Raw genomic sequence first — 21,604 nt, forward strand, 5'->3', positions numbered from 1 at the left:
CGACACGGAGTGGCGGAATTCCAGCCCAGAGAGTATTGGCCCCAAACCTTGGCGCCCCTTTCGGTATTTCTTTATATTGCATCAACACAGTACAAGCCGGTACTCCAGACTCTGCACCTTCTCCAGGAAGCATGCCAGAGAATGAGCCCTAACCTCATATTTAAAGGCTGCTTTGGTCTAAAAAGCAATTACAGTGAAAAGCCTTCAAACTCAAAAGCATCTGGTCCAAGAGCAAAGCCAAAAAGCTGCCAGCGCAATTTACGGAAATCCGTACAGCCTGCCACGTCGTCAACCAACGCAAAACACGGAAATCCGTACAGCCTACCACGTCATCATGTCAGCGCAATTTTCGAGAATCTGCCACGTCATCAGTTTGTGTGTGTGTGTATAGGTCCTACTTTATTTTAATCCTTTGTCACTTGGGGCCCCATCGGACGGGGTCCCCATAAGTTGGTAGGACTTCTTCTTCTGTTGCTTGTTCTTCTTAGGGTTTAGGCCCCTCGGCCCACATCTGTAAGTTGGCTCCATTCTTTAGGCTTTGACACGTCAGCAGTTTGTTACATGCTTACCTATCTCAATTAGAGCGTGATCTGTATCAGCTGTTTATGAGTCGGGACTCTAGTGAGGCATGGAGGCTTTTCAATGAGCACTCTCCATTGCCAGCCATCACTTCCACAGAGACATGGGGGGAATATGCTACATCTCTCTATACAGCATCGGGGTAGCCACCTTGGCCTGACCCTCTAGAGGCATGCCCAGAAACATGTACTTTCTTTACGGCTGAGAGGATAAGGAAAGCCATTTACAAGATGAAGACAGGAAGAGCACAGGATCATGATGGTCTGGTAGCAGAGCACTTTATCCATGCTAGAGATATGCTTGCAGAGCCTCTTGCTATGATGTTTAATAGAGCCATGTATGAGGGCTTCCCTGAGACTTGGAGTATGTCCATTATTGTGCCTATCTTCAAGTTAGGAGATCCTATGCTTCCAGGGAATTACCGACCCATCATGGTTGGTCACAGTCTGGCTAGGCTATATGCATCAATTCTTGAGCATGAGCTGAGTGGATGGGCAGAGAGAGAGGGCATACGGGCAGCAGGACAGGCAGAGTTCAAGAGAAGTTTCTCCACTCTTGACCAGATTTTGATACTCAGAGCCATTATTGAGGAGGGTAGACACCATGGCAGAAGGATATATTTGTAGCTTTGTGGATTTCCGCAAAGCCTTTGATACAGTTCCACGAGCCAGACTCATACGCAGATTGCAAGACATGGGGGTGCCCACAGAGCTGATATGGGGGATCTTAGCTTTATACAGGACAGTGGTAGGACAGGTACGCACTACTCGGGGCATGTCCGACATGGTTCACTCCACCATTGGGGTGAAGCAGGGTTGTCCCCTATCTCCGACTCTCTTTGGGATATATGTAGATGAGTTTTCAGATTATGTACATACAGAGGGTGATAGAGGTGCTCAGCTCGCAGGGACATGGATTTCGTTGCTATTATATGCTGGTGATATTGTGTTGATCTCCGATTCTCCAGAGGGGATGCATTGCATGTATTTGCACGGGACAGTGGATTGTCTCTGAACCTTGGTAAGACCAAGGTAATGGTGTTTAACACCAAGGTCCGCCCCCACTTTTACATATGGTCGAGAGACTGTGGAGTAGGCAGATACATACACTTATCTTGGGGCGGTTTTCAATGGTCCAGTATTTTCCTTGAGGCGTGCAGCAGATACGCGATTGACAAGAGCCTATGCAGCATTGGGGAGACTTGAGAGGATATGTTCGCAGGTTTAGTTCCAGGAACCTCGGACAAAGCTTTGGCTCTTTGACACTCTGGTCACTTCGGTCATGCTGTACGGAGTGGATATATAAGGGCCCCTCAGTTGATCATCATAGCAGAGCTGGCACTACTGATGGATGGAGATGTATGGAGAAGCCCTTGGTGCCTATGAGTTCTCAGATGATTAGGGCCAAGGCCTCAGTACCACATGGCATTGTTAGGGCAGAGCTCTTTGCTCCATTGGTAGTGGAGGCACTCACTGGATCAGTTTCATTTATGCATAGCACTTGTGGTCTCCCTAGAGACAGATATGCTCGATTAGCACTAGAGTCTTTGCGACAGCTGGCATTGCAGGGAGATAGATCATGTTGGTATGCAGAAATGGCATCTTGGTTTCAGTTACATGGCTTTAGTATGGACCGGCTACCCCCATTTCAGTACTCTTTGGATGCACCCTCCATCTCCCTCACTAGGGCAGAGACTACCAGGCTCATCAGACAGGACTTGATTCAGTTGGATACGAAGAGGACATGGATACAACCTACACATGGCTAGGTACGCAGATGACTTTCTATAGAGAGCATCTTCTCCAACTCACTGAGGATGGTTTTGTGATCAGACCAGGATACATGGATACTCATCTATCCCACGGGATACGATGTGCTATTGGTCAGATACGCACATCCTCACATCAGCTAGAGATCGAGACAGGCAGATTTAGAGGAGTACCCACTGAGTCCAGGATTTGTCAGGTGTGCCAAATAGAGCCAGAGATAGAGCTACATTACATATGTCACTGCCCAGTATACTATGAGATACGAGGCCGCTTTCACTGTCTATTCAGAGAGGGTTTTGGGCCACCTTCTAGAGTCATGAGATACCAGGATCAAAGATGCCTCGGATTATACTTACTGGAGATTCGCAAACACAGAGAGGACCTCTTGAAGAGGGACACAATGAGAGAGATCCAGAGACAGCAGAAGATTACAGATTTCTTTCAGTCACAGACAGAGGAGTTCGAGCAGCCCCCACAGCATAACAACACCAGAGGCATACTGCTTGATTGGGCGATAGAGTTGGGGTGGTCCCGTCACCCACGGATGAGGGGGCCCTTTCGACATCGACGCAGATTGCGACAGAGGATCCATACCATACTAGCGCGACATAGGAGCCGTCCCGGATACCGATGTATATGTATATGATGCCTCGACTGTTAAGAGAGCTCCATTGTATCAGCTCACCCTTTCCCCTTTGTATCAGCTTTCACCCCACCCCTACCCACTATTTTCTTTTCAGTTCTTTGTACTTTTTGTACCCAGACCTGGTATTAGATTCACCACATGTAACCTTTTGGTCTCATAGGTCATTTTGGCCTTTTGAAGATGTTAATATTACATTTCATTCATCTCATTTCTCTCTCTCTCTCTCTCTCTCTCTCTCTCTCTCTCTCTCTCTCTCTCTCTCTCTCTCTCTCTCTCTCTCTCTCTCTGCCATCCCCCCAAAAAAGGACTGAAATGTATGTTTCAAATAAAGACAAAAATAATGAGCCTTGTACCTTGCATATGTTGGTTAAATTATAGCTGAGGGCTGCACATTTGTGGACATGCAAACAGTGTAGAACCCACAGCTAAGAAAAGGAGGCAGGTAGAAAAGTTCTCAAAAAGAATCCAGATGCACATCTATTTGTGCAAACCCAAAGCTCGTTGAACCAATGCTTCCTCTAAAAAAGGACGAAGAGCCCACATTTGTGTGTAGGTATGCAAGCACTCAGATTCTGTATTCAGATTCAGATCTGATACCACTAGTTCCTACACATTTAGAAAACGTTTAAGCAGATTAGACTCAATCCAGAAGAACCTTTTCAAGATTCAGTAACTTCATTACCTGCATTTGAAGATCTTTTTTCAACATGCTTAATAAGCTGGAGATGAGTATTGCATAATCTGAACTTTTCCATGAGGCTGCATTTGAGTCTTCACAAAAAAGCACCTATATGAACAATTCAATTAAAGATAATATTGGACCAACATTACTTTGAAACTCATCTCACAGCCTATTAAGGACGCTAATCTAGGGTTGGTATTATGCAAGAGACACAGAGGATTGGACTTACTAAAACAATTCATGTACAAAAGTGTTTGAGAAAGCTGCATGCATGCATGCTTGTGCCTCATCTAAAACGTTGTTGTTTGTGTAGAAAACATCATATCTCGGCTGCCGCTGCCTTCACCCCTTCCCCTGCGCACGCTCCCTCAGTCCCCCCCCCCCCGGCTGCTGCCTTCGCGCCGCCCTGCCCTTCACTCCACGCTGCCTGCCAGCGCGCAGCCAGCCCAGCCCGCCTGCCTCTGCCTGCCTCAGCCCCCATCCCGCTTCAGCCAGCCCCAGCCCGCGTTCAGCCCGCCTCAGCCCTCAGCCTGCCCGCCCCTAGCTCTCCTGCCTTCAGCCGACCTTTGCGCCTCAGCCCCCCCACTCGCTCGCCCCTTGCATTCCCACATACATTGTGCCCCCCCCCCCCCCCCTTCCCCCCTTAGCTCGCAGGAGTCTGTCCCCACGGCCTTCTGGGAGCTTCGCGTCTTTTTCGCCTTCCTCGACTCACAACAGACACAGAATGGCGGCTTCTGCTCCACCTCAGAGGGACTCCACTGAAGCCCCCTTGCCCGACACCGCGGAGCCGACTCTTCGACTTGCTCTTTCGCCAAAGAGCAAGCGAGCTTGATGGCCGAAGTGGAGCGCTTGCAAGCCACTTCGGTTATCTGTAAGATCATTGGCACTCGGCCCACTCGGGGCGAGGTTCGGGATTTACTACGAGCCCTTCTTCTCTCCGATGTGGGCAAGATCACTGATGTCCAGATCCTCGGTAGAGGGTACTACCAGGTCGAGTTCGAGTCTGCACATATGATGACCAATGTGATTTCGATGAGCCTACTCGGCATCGGAGCAGCTCGAGCTTACTTCCGATGTTGGCATCACGGTTTTCACCCTACTACACACGTGCTCGAGGAGGAGGCAGACTTACCGATTTCGATCTGTCTCGCTGTGGGTCGAGATCTGTTTCATATGTAGGCAGATGGGCCATTTAGCAAAGGCCTGTCCTCGCAGGAGACCTCGACCCACAGCGCATGCGCAGCCTCCCAAGGTTGAGCATGCCAAGCAGCCAGGTACACAGGATGCATAGGCTGGTACTTCGACCGAGACTAGTGACCAGCTAGCTGATGGTTGGCAGCAGGTGCCCAGCCGCCGCCGTCAGAGAAGAGCTCACCCCATTGCTCCTCCTGGTGGCCGACCTTTTGCAGCTCAGCAGCACTGGGTTCCGACTGGAACCGTTTTGACCCCCTTCAGCAGGACCTGCCTAAGGAGGCCTCGTCCACTTCTGTTCCTCCACCACTGCCTCCTCCTCCCTCAGCCGCCGCTGCAGCCCTGCCTCCCCCACCTCCTCCCCCCCCCCACCTCCACCTTTGCCCCCCGCCCCTCCCCTATCCCCGATGGGGCCCACACCCTCGTCTCCCGACCCTTCCGCCACTCCTCCTCAAACGCAGGGTACTGGACACGCTTCTGCCGCGAGGCGTTCTCTTGGTAGTGCTTTCGCTACGAGCCGTGTGGCTCGAGGACAACCCCACCTGAGGTTGCCTTTTTTGGTGCTCACTTCTCCCTTTGCAGCGGTCCCCAGAGGTCTGACCAGCTTCGACATTCGCAGACATTGGGATTTCTTCGACTACAGCTTCACCCGGTTTCTCGGTGATTCCTCTCCCGACTTGGAGGAGGCCAGCTTTCGAGTCCATGTCCTCTTTCTTGCAGCTAGAGGCAGTGACGCCCTGGACACAGCGGTGTGTTTCTCCTTTCCGTTGTGTGGTAGGGATATCACAGAGTGGACCCAGCACACAATCCTTGACTGGTTCCAAACCCAGGCTACTGAGTTCTCACACCACACAGGGGACTTAGCAGTGATAGATATAGTGCAGACACTTTGGCCTCTTGCCAAGTTGCAGGCACATTGTGGTGCATTTGTTTGCTGACACTCAGTGCCCTTCGTGTTATGTTTTTGTGCATGAGGATTCTTGGACAGAGGATGTAGCCCTTCGGGCTGCACGCTCGGCTTGGGCCTGGGCGGGACATTCACTTCTTGCGCGCTTGTCTAGAGGTCGTTCGGATGCGGGTTACTCCCGATCCAAACCGACCTCAAAGATAGCGAGGTTGGCTGCTGTGGCAGCATCTGTTTTCTCTCACTGACTCCATGAGGATCATCTCATGGAATGTGCAGGGATTAGGAGGGCCCCAGTTTCAGCGTCAGAGGGGTCGGCTCCGTCAGGAGCTGCAGAGATGCCTTGTGGGTGGTGAGATTGACATCCTTATGCTACAAGAGCACCGGCGATGTGGTCAGATTTTGCGAGGTCGCTTTGAGACTTTTTGGTCAGCTGCTTTTGGACCTGGAGGCATCCAGGGTGGGGTATGTATAACCATTGCGGACTCTTTGCAACAGGCCATTGTGGACAGAGGGATTATTGTGCCAGGCAGGGCTCAATGGATTACTATGCACATTCAGGGTTGCCTAATGGGCTTCCATAACATCTACGCGCCCAATGTGGCGAGCGCACGTGCAGAGTTTTAAACTCACCCATTGTAGAGTCTCTGCCACAGGCAGAGCAATGGTGCATTGGGGGAGACTTCAACATGTTGGAGGACCCAGCTGACAGGGTTGGAGATAGCCATACTACTGTGCATAGAGATGAGTTGGCAGCTTGGGAGAGGCTATGTATGACTCTGTGGGTTTCAGATGTGTGGCAGCATTCTAGCTTTGTGAGGCCACCTGACAGCGTGGCCTTCTCTCGTTTGGACCGTCGAGTGGGAGGAGTGAATCTATCTCGGATAGATCGCTTCCACACTAGTGATCACTTCTGTGACTTGGGTGGGACTGTTGGCATTTTGGCTGGGACTTCCTTTTCGGACCATGCACCAGTGATCCTGACAATGATTGATAGACAGAGGAGGGGGAGCATGATGCTACGCATCCCAGAGAGGGTCTTGCTGGACTCTGCGCCCAAAGAGCGAGTGGAGGCTCTTTGGACAGAGAGCTTATACTTACAGGACTCTCCTGCTGACAGAGTGGCCTCAGGACTTACTCAGCTTAGTCGGCTCTTTCTTCAGGAGTCTTCGGCTCGCCTGGCTGCAGCGAGAGAGGAGGAGCAGCACCTCCGATGGGGCGTTGCTTCCTTGCAGAGGATGCAGAAGCAACATCCAAGTAGTCCTTGGTTGGAGGAGCAGTTACAGCAGGCTCGCCAGGAGCTCGTCAGCAGGCTCGCCTTGTCTTGTGACTTAGGAGATGCGTCAGAGGCTGGAGCTGCCTCTATAGCTAGAGAAGCTGCACAGCTCTTAGTGCACTCCCCCGTGGTAGCTGTTTAGGTGAGGATGGCTTGACTCCCAGCTTCTTCTTGGAGTACTGGGACTTGCTTGGCTCAGATCTTTGTAGTGCTTTTCAGTACATCCTGCACACAGGTGAGATGCCTGACAGCATGAGTGAGGGCCTGATTTACCTCATTCCCAAGGAGGGTGGCTCCTTGGATGAGGTTCGACACTGGCGCCCCATCACATTCCTCAACTCAGCCTACAAAATTCTTGCCAAGGCTCCGAGTTTGAGGATTCAGCCACTTCTAGAGAGCCTTATACATGGGACTCCAACAGGTTTTGTCAAGCAGCGTAGTATCCTTGACAACATCTTTACTTTTTGGGAGGCCTTTGCCCTCGCGCAGCTCCGTGGTGAGGATTTGGTGATTCTTCTTCTCGATTTTGAGAAGGCCAATGACAGAGTTGACTGGGATTTTTTGGAGGGCACTCTACGCAGGATGGGCTTCTTAGATGCTTGGATCAGAGGGGTGTCACCTTTGTACAGACGGGCACACAGTTTGGTGCTTTTAGCAGGAGGTAGAGGTGATCGTTTCATGCTCACACGTTCGGTCAGACAGGGCTGCCCTCTTGCCCCCTTTCTCTTTCTGTTCTATGCTGAGGCGATGAGAAGCTTTTTGGTTTCACAACAGGTTGGTTTATGTGGCTTAGCGCTCCCTATTCGGGGAGATGAGCTACTAGACGCTAAGTTTGTAGACGACTCAGCCTTGTACTTGGATGGCCAGGAGGCCAACCTACACAGGTGTGAGTGAGACTTTCTGTTGTGCATCTGACGCACTGATCAACTGGGGAAAGACAGTGGCTTTCTCGGTTGGTAGTGCTCCTATGCCCGATTGGATGCTAGGTGAGGATTTCACATGGATTCCCCCAGGGACTGCAATTTGTTACTTGGGCTGTCAGGTTGGTTTGGACTTGTCTCCTGAGGAGCAGATTGCTCCCCTCCTCCTGTCTATCAGGAGGAAGTTGTTACACTGGAGCTCCGCACGACTTTCTTTGGCAGGCAGAGTTGTAGTGGCCAACCAAGTGTTGTTGGCTACTATGTGGTACATGACTTCTTGTTGGATCTTCTCGAGTTCTTGTATTAGACAGGTAGAGAGGCTGATCAAGAACTTCCTTTGGTCAGGGCATGACACTCAGATAGCCCGGGCCAAAGTGGTATGGCAGGTCATCACTCTTCCTTGTTCTCGGGGAGGGTTGGGGATCATAGACCCAGCACAGCAGAGCAGAGCACTTCTTGGGAGGTTCATCGTCAGAGGACTTCTTCCAAGTGAGGAGCCCTGGAAGGAGTTCTTGCTTCAGTGGCTGAGTGCTAGGGTGCCTCGGGCTGGAGGCCCATGGCGACCCTCGACTCAATGGATTTTCACAGAGATGCGTAGAGTTGGCTTGAGCAGGAGACTGGAGGACCGCTTCACTGTGAATCTGCTCCGATCCTGGGAGCAACTGTGGTGAGGCCTGGAGCAGCGTCAGCCTACTTGCACGGAGGAGCGCCTGCGACAGCCCCTTGTTTGGAACCCCATGGTTAGCACTCAGAGAGGCCACTTGGTTGGTAGTCAGCCTCATGTTTCCTGGGGTCCCATGGCAGAGGGTCCAGCACGCTCTCTAGGTGACTGGTTATAGTTTTCAGGCTTGTCAGAGGAGCTTCAGGGCATTCAGCTACTACAGGGCATGAGAGGGGTGCAGAGCATGTGTCAGGACATCTCAGAGGCAGTACCAGCTGAGTGGCTCACACCTCTCGAGTCAGCAGCGCCCAGATGGATGGGAGCCTTCACGCGACTGGAGGTTCTCATCTCAGTTCGGGCATACTCAGAGACTATACCCTCCCTGTTTTTCGAGCTACAGGGTGAGGGACGCTTACACCGAGTTGCAGTAGAGGCCCCGCAGGTGGCAGAGTGCTGTTTTCAGAGGATTCGCATGGTGGGCAATCTGTGGGAGGACTTGTGTCATAGATCCCGACCCAGCAGCTCGAGACTGGCCACTCGAGACTGTGGGCTTGGGAGAGCTGTCCACTGGCATGAGTACAATGGGATCCTGGAGAGTGGATGTGGAGGGACCCTTTCTCCTCTACAGACCATCCAGGCGTCCCTTTCTTTCAGTACACTGTTCGACTGGGACGTCACATACTAGCAACGCAGAGAGAGGCTCGTCTTGCTACAGCACCTCATTGACATGAGGAGGGTCTCACAGCTGAGTTCTTGGCAGCTTTTTGGTTGTGGGACTCCAGACAACGGAGACGAGTCACTTTGTTCCAATTGCTGGTTGCACACAAAGCTACGGCAGTTGGGAGCTTGCTTGTACATAGTGGTCTCTTGGCCGCATGTGCAGCTTGTGACCATCTTGTGGAGATTCAGCGTCACTGTCTATGGGACTGTCCTTTGGCACAGCAGGTGTGGCTTCGTGTCCTTCGGCTGATGCCAGCCCTTTCCACAGCTTGGCAGTACACTTGGGGGACAGCTGCTTGGTCCACTCTCACGGGCCCGGCACTTCAGTTTGAGCTATCTTCTACCAACAGGATGATAGTGATGCAAGGGGGTCGACCTACACTCCAGCTTGCTACAAAGCTTACTCCACAGGAGTGGTGCAATGCGAGAGAGGAGTGTTGGGAGCTCATAAGTGGCTTGACACTCTAGTTCATCTGGCGGGCCCGTTGGTTCTGCATCTTCGAGGCTCGCCCTGTACCACCAGCAGAGACTGTTCGAGATTGTAGCAGGGCTACAATGTCACTTCACAGGACACACAGTTAGAATAGTTGGTCTGGGCTGGTTCACACTAGACGGACTCTCTGGGCTGGGCAGTGACACGTGGCAGCAGAGATACGGACTGGTCTAGTGGACATCGTGGCCAGGTCACCACATGGGTGACATTTATGAGCCGTTGGTGGCTCTTTATGGCGGTACATGTGAGTAGCAGATGTTGGATCAGGATCATCATCTTCTTTTACATCTGGTCCAGCGTTGTGGTCTAGAGCATCGAGTCTATACACAGAGCAATTATTCACCATCCCTGCACATATGAGCCTCGACACCCCATTGTACCTGAGAGTCCTGGGCTGGAGCTGAGTGTGCTGCCATGCCAGAGTTTGTATCAGTTCTTTGAGATAGTCGAGTCATTTGTTGTGGTCTACTGTTGCTGTTGTGTCTCTGTGAGCTCAGTTGTTGTCTATTGTTTCGTGTTTTCAGTCTGTTTTGAGTGAGATTGTCACGCACATTGCACTGAGGAGCACCCACTGTAGAGAGCACGACACACTATCTGCGCTACAGGTGCTCTCATTTTGGCGATCACGATGGGACCTCAATTGAAATCTCACTCTGAGATTTGAAGTTAGTTGGGTCTATCTAGCTTCGCCTACCTTGCCTTGCATTGATCTCCTCTCGCCTGGGCCAACTGGTCTAGTCCTCTCTCGCCCTGGTCCAACTAGTCCTCGTCCCTGGTCTAGACAGCCTCGACCCTGGTCTAGTCCTCCTTGTCCCTGGTCTAGACCTCCTCGACCCTGGTCTAGTCCTTCTGGTCCCTGGTCCAGCCTGGTCTAGTCACTTACTTGGTATAGAGTCTAGACCAGTCTTCAGCCAGTTCAAGGTTTTCTTGCCCAAAGCTTGGTTGGATTGGTGGTCGCTGCATGACACATACAAGGCGGTCAGTCAAGTGTCAAAGCGCACTACTAAGTCCTCTGAAGTACTACAACAGAAGACGGTCGACCCTTGGTACCTGTTAGAAGTCCATCAACCTCATCACCCATACCTCCACATAGGACATCCCCCATTCCTCCATCCGGTTCCACATCTTCCAGATCACCTTCTCTAGTAAAGCTCTCTCCTATTCAGCAACACCAAGCTATTGAGCAATAGGCTCAGCAAGAGGCCATGGAGGCGTTGGCTAGTGTGTTGGCCAAGGTAAACATCAAGTTCCCCACCTTCAAAGGACTCTCTTCAGAAGATGCTAACGACCATGCAAGGAGGTTCATATCTCTCTGTAGGGGTCGTGGTCTTAATAGAGAAGATGCTTATTTGGTACTTTTTCCATCCACCTTGGACGGCTTAGCAGACAAATGGTACAGCAAGTTTGCAGAGAACCATTTTGCAACTTGGGCAACCTTAAGACAACAGTTCTGTGCAGCTTTCAGGCCAGGTGACTACCAAGAGAAAGTGTTGGATGAGTTGGCCAACACGGTGCTCCAGCCAGAGGAGACTTTTGCAGAGCTTATGACTAAAACCAAGTCCCTGGTTGCCAAGCTTCCCCAACAACCCGGTGAATTCATGGTTAAGAAGTGGGTGGAGAAGGTGCTCCCCAAAACCTCTCAGCAAAAACTCCGAGAGAGCCTCCGACCCGACGCCACTCTGGAGGAGTTCATCGCAGCTGCTACTAGGATAGAGGGGGCTAGGAAGCTGTTCGACAACTCCCCTCACATAGAGACCCCCTCTGGGCTTTTGGAAAGTCCTGCTGATCCATTGACTTCTTTGTGCAGAGAACTTGAAGCCCTAAAGTTACAGCGAGCTCTTCAAGAGGAGAGGTCCTTCTCTCTTAGACAGGAGAAGCCTCCACATCACGAGGCATTGGAACAGATCAAGCGCAAGCTAGAAGAGCTCAAGTGTCAGCAAGAGACTAAGGCTACGGTTTGGTGTAGCTCATGCCACTCTCCACGGCACCCTCCACAGGAATGCCCCCTTCGGGTTTACTGCCACTTCTGTGAAAAATCTGGACATGAGGACAAAGACTGTTACTACCTCAAGGGATTGCCACAAATACAACAAAGTCTTGGTCCTACTCTTCAACAAGGGCCAGCACCTGCATCCAACATGGTTTCTCCTTGTGGCCATCCACACCATATGCCACATTTGCTGACAGCCTCTCCTATGCAAGGTATGCGAAGTACTTTTCCGTCTCAGAGCTTTTATCATACCCATGCTCCCTCATCACCTCAAAGCTTCTATGCCTCCACCTCCAACTCAATGCACCAGGAGCAAGGACCACCTCACCCTTCGACTCGCCCTTTGAATTGGCCCATTTTGTGCTACAGATGCGGGGAATATGGGCATTACCCCGAAACGAAGGATCACTACAGTAAGGATTGCCCTAAAATTCGTGCATCCACTGCTTCGAACCCAAGTCAAAGCCAAAATGAGTTTGCCTTTCCCAAGCTCAATTTGATAGCAGTTAGCACCGTTTCTCAGCCAACCCCTTCTACCCACGTGGTTACCCCTCAAAATAAGCCGCCGCAGTTGGTTGAGAAGCCATTTGGCGTCCTCACCCGGGCCCAGAGAGCCGCTCTCGGTATTTGTTAGGGAATAAAGGCCTAAGTGCCTTGTACTTATAACTTATAAGTTAAAAAGACTTATAAGTGAGGGGGCCCAAGTGTGAATGGCCCCCTAGTCACTTACTCATATACTCAAATGTGAAGCCCAAAAGAAATATAGCGTGACTTTCCCAGATTTCAACGAGCTCTCTCTCTCTCACGTTTTTCTCTGCATGAGCATCTTCAGCGCCTCTCTCCCCTTCTCCTTCACTCTCATTGCAAAGGACAGCAAGTGGGCTCTCTCTCCTGCTCCCCCACACATGGTATCAGAGCTTTAGGGTTTCCAAGAGAGCCATTTTCGCAACACAGATCAGAATTCTGTTCTTGCTCGCTGCGGGAAGGATATTCAACCGTTTTCGATCAACTCTATCGTGAAGGGATCCTCTCACCGTGTAGAATCGACCCCCGGTGACAGTTTCCCCAAAATTAGGGTTTCAAAAACTGGCGAACAGCAGCCTATTTCTGCTGAAATTGACCAATTTCGGGGTCAATTTGATGCAATTTCATTAGGGCAAGTCTCACAGGTCAATCTTACAGGTGTTTCCACCAACGAGGTTCTGAAAATTCAGCAAAACAGGTGTTAACAGGTCTGATTTTTGCCCTAAAACAGGGAATTTCAGCAAGCAAATGATGTATACACCTTGTGGAAACCTTTGGTAAGGGTTTGGCAGTGAATGTACGCCGTTTTGGGGTGATTTCGCGTGAAATTTGCTCGCTGTTTTTCTGTAACAGCAAGCTGTTTTTTGCCCGATTGCGCACATTTGGGCGTGTTTAGGTCGGCAAAACAGGGTTTCAGTGTTTGCAATCACTCAGAATGGCTTCTAGCAGTGAAAGCGGCAATTTGTTGCACATTCGCAAGCTTGAAGGGGCCCATAACTTTGCTATATGGAAGAAGCAATGTTATAATGTGATGTTGCAGAAGAAACAGGCGAAACCTATTAAGTTACAGGATGTGAAACCGGATGATATGGAGGTTGAAGAATGGGAAGAAGTGGACGAGTTGGCTCGCTCCACGATCATGCTTTCGGTGTCTGACAATTTACTCTTCAATGTAGAGAATGAGCAGACAGCATGGGGCATGTGGAAGCGTTTAGACGAGTTGTATGCACAGCAGAGTGTTGCCAGTAAAGTGTATTGGCTTAAGAAGCTTATGGATCTCCGCATGAAGGAGGACACGCACATGTCAGTGCACCTCAATGAATTCAATTCTATTTTCAGCCAACTGACAGAGCTGAAATTCACGATTGATGAGGAGTTCAAAGCTACTTTTCTGCTATGCACATTGCCCGAGAGTTGGGATGTATTCCGGACAGCTCTTAGTAACTCAAGTGCGTCACTTAAGTATGCAGATGTAGAGAGTTCTCTCTTGATGGAAGAGATGAACAGGAAGAACACCACAGGTGGGTCTTCTAATGCATTGCACTTGAGAGGCAGGTCTCAACAGAGGGAGAAATCTGACAGTAAGGACAGGGCACGCAGCAAATCTCGTAGGAAAGATGTTGTGTGTCATCATTGTGGAAAGAAAGGGCATTATAAACGGGAATGCTATGAGTGGAAGAAAGAGAAGAACAAGGGTGCTGAAACTGATGCAAAGGACAAGGGAAATGCCAAGAAGAGCACTGTGTTGATTGAGGAAATCAATGTTGCTAGTAGTTGTGACAGTGACAGCAGCACTGATGTACTCAATGCCTCTTCTGTGGATGCACATACCCTTGCTATGGGTTCTGATGTGGACATGCATACTTGGATTCTTGATTCAGGTGCCTCCTTTCATGTAACACCTCATAGGGATTGGTTTACACAGTACTCAGGTGAGGTGCAGGGCACTGTTTATTTGGGAGATAACTATACATGTGACATTGCAGGTATTGGCAGTGTCCAGTTTTCCTTTGCTGATGGTATGACTTTTGTTTTGCACAAAGTGCGCCATGTGCCACAACTTAAGAAGAGTTTGATTAGTACAGGGCAGCTAGATGATGCAGGCTATCACACCACTTTTGGTGATAGCAAGTGGAAAATTTGTAAAGGGGCCCGGATTGTAGCCAAGGGTTGTAAATCGGACACTTTGTATCCTTTGCATGTATCTAGTGTGCGTGACCATGTTGTCGCCGTAACCGAGTAGCCAAGTGTTTCTTTGTGGCATGGCCGGTTGGGACACATGAGTAAAAGAGGAATGGAAACTCTGTCTCGTTGTGGTTATTTGCCGTGTTTGAGGTATGCTGATTTTTCTCATTGTGAGCACTGTATTTATGGTAAGCACAGTCAAACACCGCACAAAAGGTCTCTTTCTTTGAAGTCTGACAGGTTAGACTTAGTGCATTCCGATGTATGTGAAATGCCACAGTTGTCCTTAGGGGGAAAGAAATATTTTGTCTCGTTTATCGATGATGCTACACGTAAGGTGTGGGTGTATCCAATACGTGCTAAAAGCGATGTTTTGGATACTTTCAAGAAGTTTCTTGCGTTTGTTGAGAATCAAACTGACAAGAAGCTTAGGTCTTTGCGCTCAGACAATGGGGGGGAGTATGTATCAAAAGCATTTATTGACTTTTGTGCTACTAAAGGTATTAAAAGAGAGCTCACGGCTCCTTTTAATCCCTCTCAGAATGGAGTTGCAGAGAGGTTGAACCGGACTATCCAAGAGAAAGTTCGGAGTATGCTGTCACATGCTGCATTACCTCATGGTTTTTGGGCAGAAGCTGTGCAAACAGCTATTCACTTGATTAATCGCTCACCTAGCAAGGCTTTGGGTGGAAAGGTGCCTGAGGAGGTGTGGTCTGGCAAGCCACCCTCATATGCACATTTCAGAGTGTTTGGTTGTGAGGCCTATGTTCACATCCGGAGTGAACTGCGCACCAAACTAGAACCAAAGTCTCATAAATGCATTTTCCTAGGATATGGTGAGCATGGTGAAATGGGGTATAAATTATGGGATCCCGCATTACGGAAAATCATACGCAGCAATGATGTCATCTTCAATGAGAATTGCATGCACAAACAGCCCACAAAGGTCGAGGAAGTGCGCCGGGTTGTTTTTCGTGAAGATGTTACATATGGACAGCCAAGAGGGCCCAATGTTCAGCAGCCTTTACATGCTGAAAATGGTGCTGAAAATCAGCCATTAGCTGCTGAAAATCAGCCCCAACAAGCTGCCATTGATGCACCACAGGTAGGGGAACAGGTTGATGCTCCTAGACCGCCCGTTGTTGCGATGCAACCGGCTGAACAGCCTGCTGTTTTTGATGGTTTACAGACTGAAAATCCACCTGTTATGGATCATTGGGTGCGTAGGTCTACTCGGGTGACAAGGCCCCCCGATAGATATGAACCGTCTTTGGACTATGTCATGCTTACTGATTGTGGTGAGCCGTCTTGCTATAAAGAGGCTATGCAACGGGAAGACAGTAAGAAATGGTTCAAAGCAATGGTTTCAGAAATGCAGTCTTTGGAGAAAAACCATACATGGGACTTGGTTGATTTGCCTAAAGGGCATAAGGCTCTGCCATGTAAATGGGTTTACAAGACCAAGGTCACATCTAATGCTTCTTCTAAGTACAAGGCACGTTTGGTTGCTAAAGGGTACAAGCAAAAGCATGGTGTGGATTTTGATGAGATTTTTTCTCCTGTTGTAAAGCTTGCCACATTACGTCTTGTTTTAGGCCTGGTTGCTTCTGAAGATATGGAGTTAAAGCAAATGGATGTCAAAACAGCGTTTTTGCATGGCGATTTGCTTGAGATGATCTATATGATGCAACCAGAAGGTTTTGTGTCAAAGGGGCAAGAGAAGAAAGTATGTAGACTCTTGAAGAGCTTGTATGGTTTGAAACAGTCTCCCCGTGCATGGTATCACAAGTTTGATACATTCATGAGGTCTCAAGGATACAAAAGAAGTAATTCTGATCACTGTTTGTATATCAAAACGGCAAGTGATGGATCTCTTCTATTGCTGATTTTGTATGTTGATGACATGCTTATTGCGGGTAACAATGTCACGGACTTGGATGCCTTACAGCAAAGCTTAAAGAATCGCTTTGACATGAAGGATCTTGGTGATGCTAATCATATTTTGGGCATGCGTATCTCTCGAGATAGACCTAACAGGCGTCTGTATCTATCTCAACGAGATTATGTTAATAAGGTGCTACATCGTTTTCATATGGATGGGGGAAAGGCACTTGGTACTCCGCTGCCTCCATATGTAAAACTGACTGCACATGACTGCCCAAACACAGATGATATGCGGGCTGAAATGGCCAAGGTTCCTTATGCATCAGCCGTTGGCAGTTTGATGTATGCTATGGTTGCTACACGTCCGGACATTGCATTTGCGGTGGGAGTGGTAAGCAGGTACATGAGCAATCCTGGCAAAAAGCATTGGGAAGCAGTGAAGTGTATCTTGAGATACTTGAAAGGCACTAAAGACTTGTGCATTTGTTTTGGGAAGAGTGAGACATCTGTGCATGGCTTTACAGATGCAGATTTTGCTGGACATCCAGATTGCAGGAAGTCTACCTCTGGATATGTATTTACATTCACAGGAGGTGCAGTTTCTTGGATTTCTAGACTGCAAAAATGTGTTGCTTTGTCTACCACTGAGGCTGAGTATGTGGCTGCCACTGAGGCATGCAAAGAAGCTTTGTGGCTCATGCGTTTGGTAGAAGAGCTTGGCATTAAGTCACCGGTTCCTGTGCTACACTGTGATAGTCAGAGTGCTATTATGCTTGCAAGGAATCCTGTTTTTCATGCCAAGACAAAGCACATAGAGGTGAAGTATCATTTTATCAGGAGTGTGCTTGATGACAAGAGCATTACACTTGTCAAGGTGCACACAGATGACAATCCTGCAGATCTTTTGACCAAGAGTCTTCCAACAGAGCGGTTTGCATATTGCCGACAGATGATGGGTGTTGGATGAGTAAGTGCATGATCAGCTGATGTATCATAGTTAGTTGATTCTTTGATCTCCCAAGGTACATTGCCTTTAGGTGGGAGGTTGTTAGGGAATAAAGGCCTAAGTGCCTTGTACTTATAACTTATAAGTTAAAAAGACTTATAAGTGAGGGGGCCCAAGTGTGAATGGCCCCCTAGTCACTTACTCATATACTCAAATGTGAAGCCCAAGAGAAATATAGCGTGACTTTCCCAGATTTCAACGAGCTCTCTCTCTCTCACGTTTTTCTCTGCGTGAGCATCTTCAGCGCCTCTCTCCCCTTCTCCTTCACTCTCATTGCAAAGGACAGCAAGTGGGCTCTCTCTCCTGCTCCCCCACAGTCTTAGCATTCCAGCAAGTTCAACTCCCCCACACATTCTCACACCAGCGGATACCCTGCCTTCAGCTCTATTAACAAGCCATACCCCAGTGCCATGAAGGAATCCAAATCTTTGCTCTCCGATCTTGATGAAGCTTTCTTGGAAGCAGTTTGAAATCTACAGAAGATCAAGGTACCTGAGGAACAACAGGTAGAAAAAGAAAAGCTTACAGCAGAGACAATCTTGAAGAACACCTTCCAACAAGTGTCCCTCTATGACATGTTGTGGCTAGATGCAAGTTTTAGAAGTGACACCCTTGCTGTTATTCAATCACTTTACCCCGGAGCAAGTCCTAGTGGCAGGCACCTCCCAATGCGACCATCAGAGTCCTATATGATATCCAATCCCGCTGCTCCCCTCACGGATTATAGAAGCCCTCGCCTGACAGTGTCCGTCTTGGGGCAGCCATTTTCAAGAGTAATTGTAGACAATTGTCTCAAGCATGCCATGTAATCTGAATATCTGGGCAATGAACAATCTCGCTAAATGATCCGGCTTGACTGTTTTCTTCAATGGAATGAAATGAGCTTGCTTGCTAAATCTGTCAATAACACTCCAAATACCATCGTGCCTACTCAGTGTCTTCGGGAGATAAAAAATGAAAGCCATAGCAATGCTTTCCAGGGGCGGGTTGGAATGGGTAAAGGCTGTAACAATCCCTGGGCTTGACTGTTTTCTTCACTAGAATGAAATGAGCTTGCTTGCTAAATCTGTCGATAACAGTCCAGACACCATCGTGCCCACTCTCTGTCTTCGGAGATCAAAAATGAAATTCATAGCAATACTTTCCCAGGGGCGGGTGGGAATGGGTAAAGGCTGTAACAATCCCTGTGCTTTATGCCTGCCAAACTTGACCTTCTGGCATACCAAGCAACTGCGTACAAAATCGTCTACGTCCTTCTTGAGTCTCGACCAAAAGAAGTATCGCTCCACACCTTTCAAGGTGGTATCAATGCCACGGTGACCGTAAATGGTGGACAACGGCATTCGATTAGAACCTTTTCCCTCAACGGCTGTGTAATGCACAAAATCGTTTTCTTCATCAAGTAGCCATCCCGAATGGAATATCCTGCTACTACCTCTCCATTCTGTATTCGATTGAATACATCTGCACAAACTGGAACTGTGGAGTATTGATCGAAGGTCGATCATATCCTCGAAGCTTCTATGATGTATCGCAGAAATAGCCAAGACCAACGACTTCCGGGACAAAGCATCTGCCACCTAGTTCTTTTGTCCCTGCACATGGACAATCTGGAAGTGAAACTGGGACAAGATGTTTGCCCACCGCATCTGCTTTTCCAATAGCTGCTTCTACGACAAGAAGTAGCGTAAACTCTGGTGATCTGTGAAGACCGTAAAATCAGCTCCGAGTAGGTAATGTCGCCACTGAGTAAGAGCATGGATAACCGCCAAAAGCTCTTTCTCATATATTTGTGCTGTCAATTCCGGCCTTGAAAAGAATCGGCTCTCATAGGCAATGACATGACCTTCTTTCATTAAGACCGCACCCAGACTACGACCACAAGCATCACAATATACTTTGAATGACTTTTGCAAATCCGGCAAAGTCAAAACTGGTCTTGTAGTCAATTTCTCTTTCAATGTTTGAAAGGCAGTCACCTCTGTGGGTCCCCACGAGAAAGAGACTCCTTTCTGTGTCAAAATATGCAAAGGGGAAGCAACCTCTGCAAACTTTCTAATGAACCGCCGGTAGTAAGAACATAAGCCCAAGAAGCTTCTAACTTCACGGACATTCTTCAAATCGGGCCAATCACGTATAGTCTCAATCTTGGCCGGGTCCATCTGCACTCCTGCTACTGAGACGATGTGTCCCAAAAAGTGTATCTCAGATAACCAACTTCTTTGCATTGATTACCGACTTGTGATCTCGCAATGCCTAAAAGACCTGTAGCAGATGTTCTCTATGTTCTGCGTCATCCTTGGAAAAGACAATAATGTCATCAAAGAAAGTGCCAATAAAAGATCTGTACTCTCTGAAAATCCTGTCCATCATTCGGTTAAAGGTCACTGGAGCATTGGTAAAGCCAAAAGGCATCACCAAAAAGTTCAAATAAACCGAAGGTCGTCCGAAAAGCTGTCTTGTAGACATCTCCCGGCGCAATTCGGATTTGATGATATCCGCTCTTCAAATCGATCCTATTGAAACAAGAGGATCCTTGTAGTCGGTCAAGAATATCATCGATCCTCGAAATCGGTAATCTGTTCTTGATGGTGATTTTATTGAGAGCTCTATAATCAATGCACTTTCTCCAAGATCTGTCTTTCTTCAAAATCAACAACACCGGAGAGTAGTAAGGTGAAGCACTAGGTTGGATAAGACCCTTTTCCAAGAGGTCTTTTACTTGGTTCATAATCTCTTCATTCTGGGCTCGGCGCACTCGGTACGGTGGCCGGTTCGGTGGAGTGCTTCCAGGTATCAGATCAATAGTATGATCCTCAGGACAAGATAGTGGCAACTTGCCTGGCAGGCCCTCTAAAAAGCAATCGGGATGTGTTGAGAAAATCTTGGCGTTCTTTTTCGAGGTCAAAACATAATCGACCTTCAATCATCGTTCAATTCTCTCCACAAAATTGAGTAAAGAAATTGAATTTCATCAAATACAATCTTAGTGCCCTTCATTTGTCAAAGTCACTTTCTCAGCCCAATAGTCAACCACGGCGTTGTTCTTATGGTACCAAGGGATTTCGAGGAGACGTCACAACCTCCCAAGGGCATTACGTAGAAGTCCTCGTACCCTAAACACCCTTGACATTGCAACCGAAGTTTGTCGATGATCGGTGTAATGGCAACGTCCTGTCCGGGTGCCACTAGAACTGCCTTCGCCTGTGGACTCAGCCTGTGGGGCGTAATTCCAAATCGAGACGCCAAAAGAAGTTGGCCTTAGCTCCTCCATCAAAGAAAATGAGGGCTTCCTGATCTTTCCCTTTGCCCTAAGTGCAACAAAGTTTTGTACTTTTGTTCATCTGATTCGGTTCGGGCCCCACGCAATGTGGTACTAGTTCTGTTTTTATCTGCCTTTTCTGCCACGTTCCTCTGCTGCTCTAGAACTCTCTGGCCTGTCTTCAATCTGTTCTTGTTGTGTCTTTTTGGGGCACTTTGCGGAGATGTGTCCAAATTCCCCGCAACCAAAACACTTCCCTTCTTTGAGATAGGTAGCCCTTTCTCTAAGAGTGTCGGGGACGTGCATCTTTTCTTTGTCATGGGAACTCTCTCTTTCTACTTTCATTACTAACAGTCAGTTGGGTTCTCTGAGTCAAGATCTCATCAGTGGGATAAGTCAAATTGATTGAATGTATCGCAAAACCCCGTTTCGCATGACCCATCAATTCTTGAATAGAATTTGACTTTTGTTCCAAGCAGTAGTCTCGGATCTCTGTAGGAAGTCCGTAGCAAAACCGCTCAATCTGTTCTTTAAACAAGACCTTCTTAAATGAAGAAGCTGGTAGAAAAGAGCTCCAAAATCTCTCGCAATAAGCGTACAAAGAATCTCTCTTGGTCATCCGAAAATGATTCCAAGCGGTTTGTATATTTAACTGGCGCTTCCTTTCTCAGTAGAAGTGTGGACCACCATGTTCGAGCATTTCCCTTGAAGAAAGAGGTAGCTCTCTAAACCTTAGAGTGTTCTGAGTAATGCCCTCCAGAGAAAGCTATGTCAAACTGCTGTATGAAGGTCAAAGCCCTTGAAGCATCTCGGAATCCAGAAAGGTATCAAACTTAATTGACTGTCCACCTTCTTTAAATTCTCCAACTTTCTTGCTTTTATCTTCGAGGAAGTCATACCATTTGGCTCTGT

At 48.5% G+C, this 21,604-nt stretch overlaps 1 protein-coding gene across 7 annotated transcripts in view; it reads right to left on the reverse strand.

Annotated features, from left to right (window-relative positions):
• Window positions 1-21,604, reverse strand: part of LOC147460703 (FAD-binding protein) — a 113,379-nt gene that overhangs the window by 14,999 nt on the left and 76,776 nt on the right. For all 7 annotated transcript variants that reach the window (XM_086499318.1, XM_086499325.1, XM_086499304.1 and 4 more), the window contains exons 7-8: window positions 3,677-3,781; window positions 3,348-3,600 (exon numbers count right to left, since the gene is read on the reverse strand). In XM_086499318.1, the coding sequence (XP_086355444.1) occupies window positions 3,472-3,600; window positions 3,677-3,781 (234 nt within the window). In that variant the 3' untranslated portion in view covers window positions 3,348-3,471. The remainder of the gene's footprint in view (window positions 1-3,347; window positions 3,601-3,676; window positions 3,782-21,604) is intronic.

Source organism: Adiantum capillus-veneris, chromosome 3 (genome assembly GCF_014529385.1).
Source record: "Adiantum capillus-veneris isolate H3 chromosome 3, ASM1452938v2, whole genome shotgun sequence".
Lineage (NCBI taxonomy): Eukaryota > Viridiplantae > Streptophyta > Polypodiopsida > Polypodiales > Pteridaceae > Adiantum > Adiantum capillus-veneris.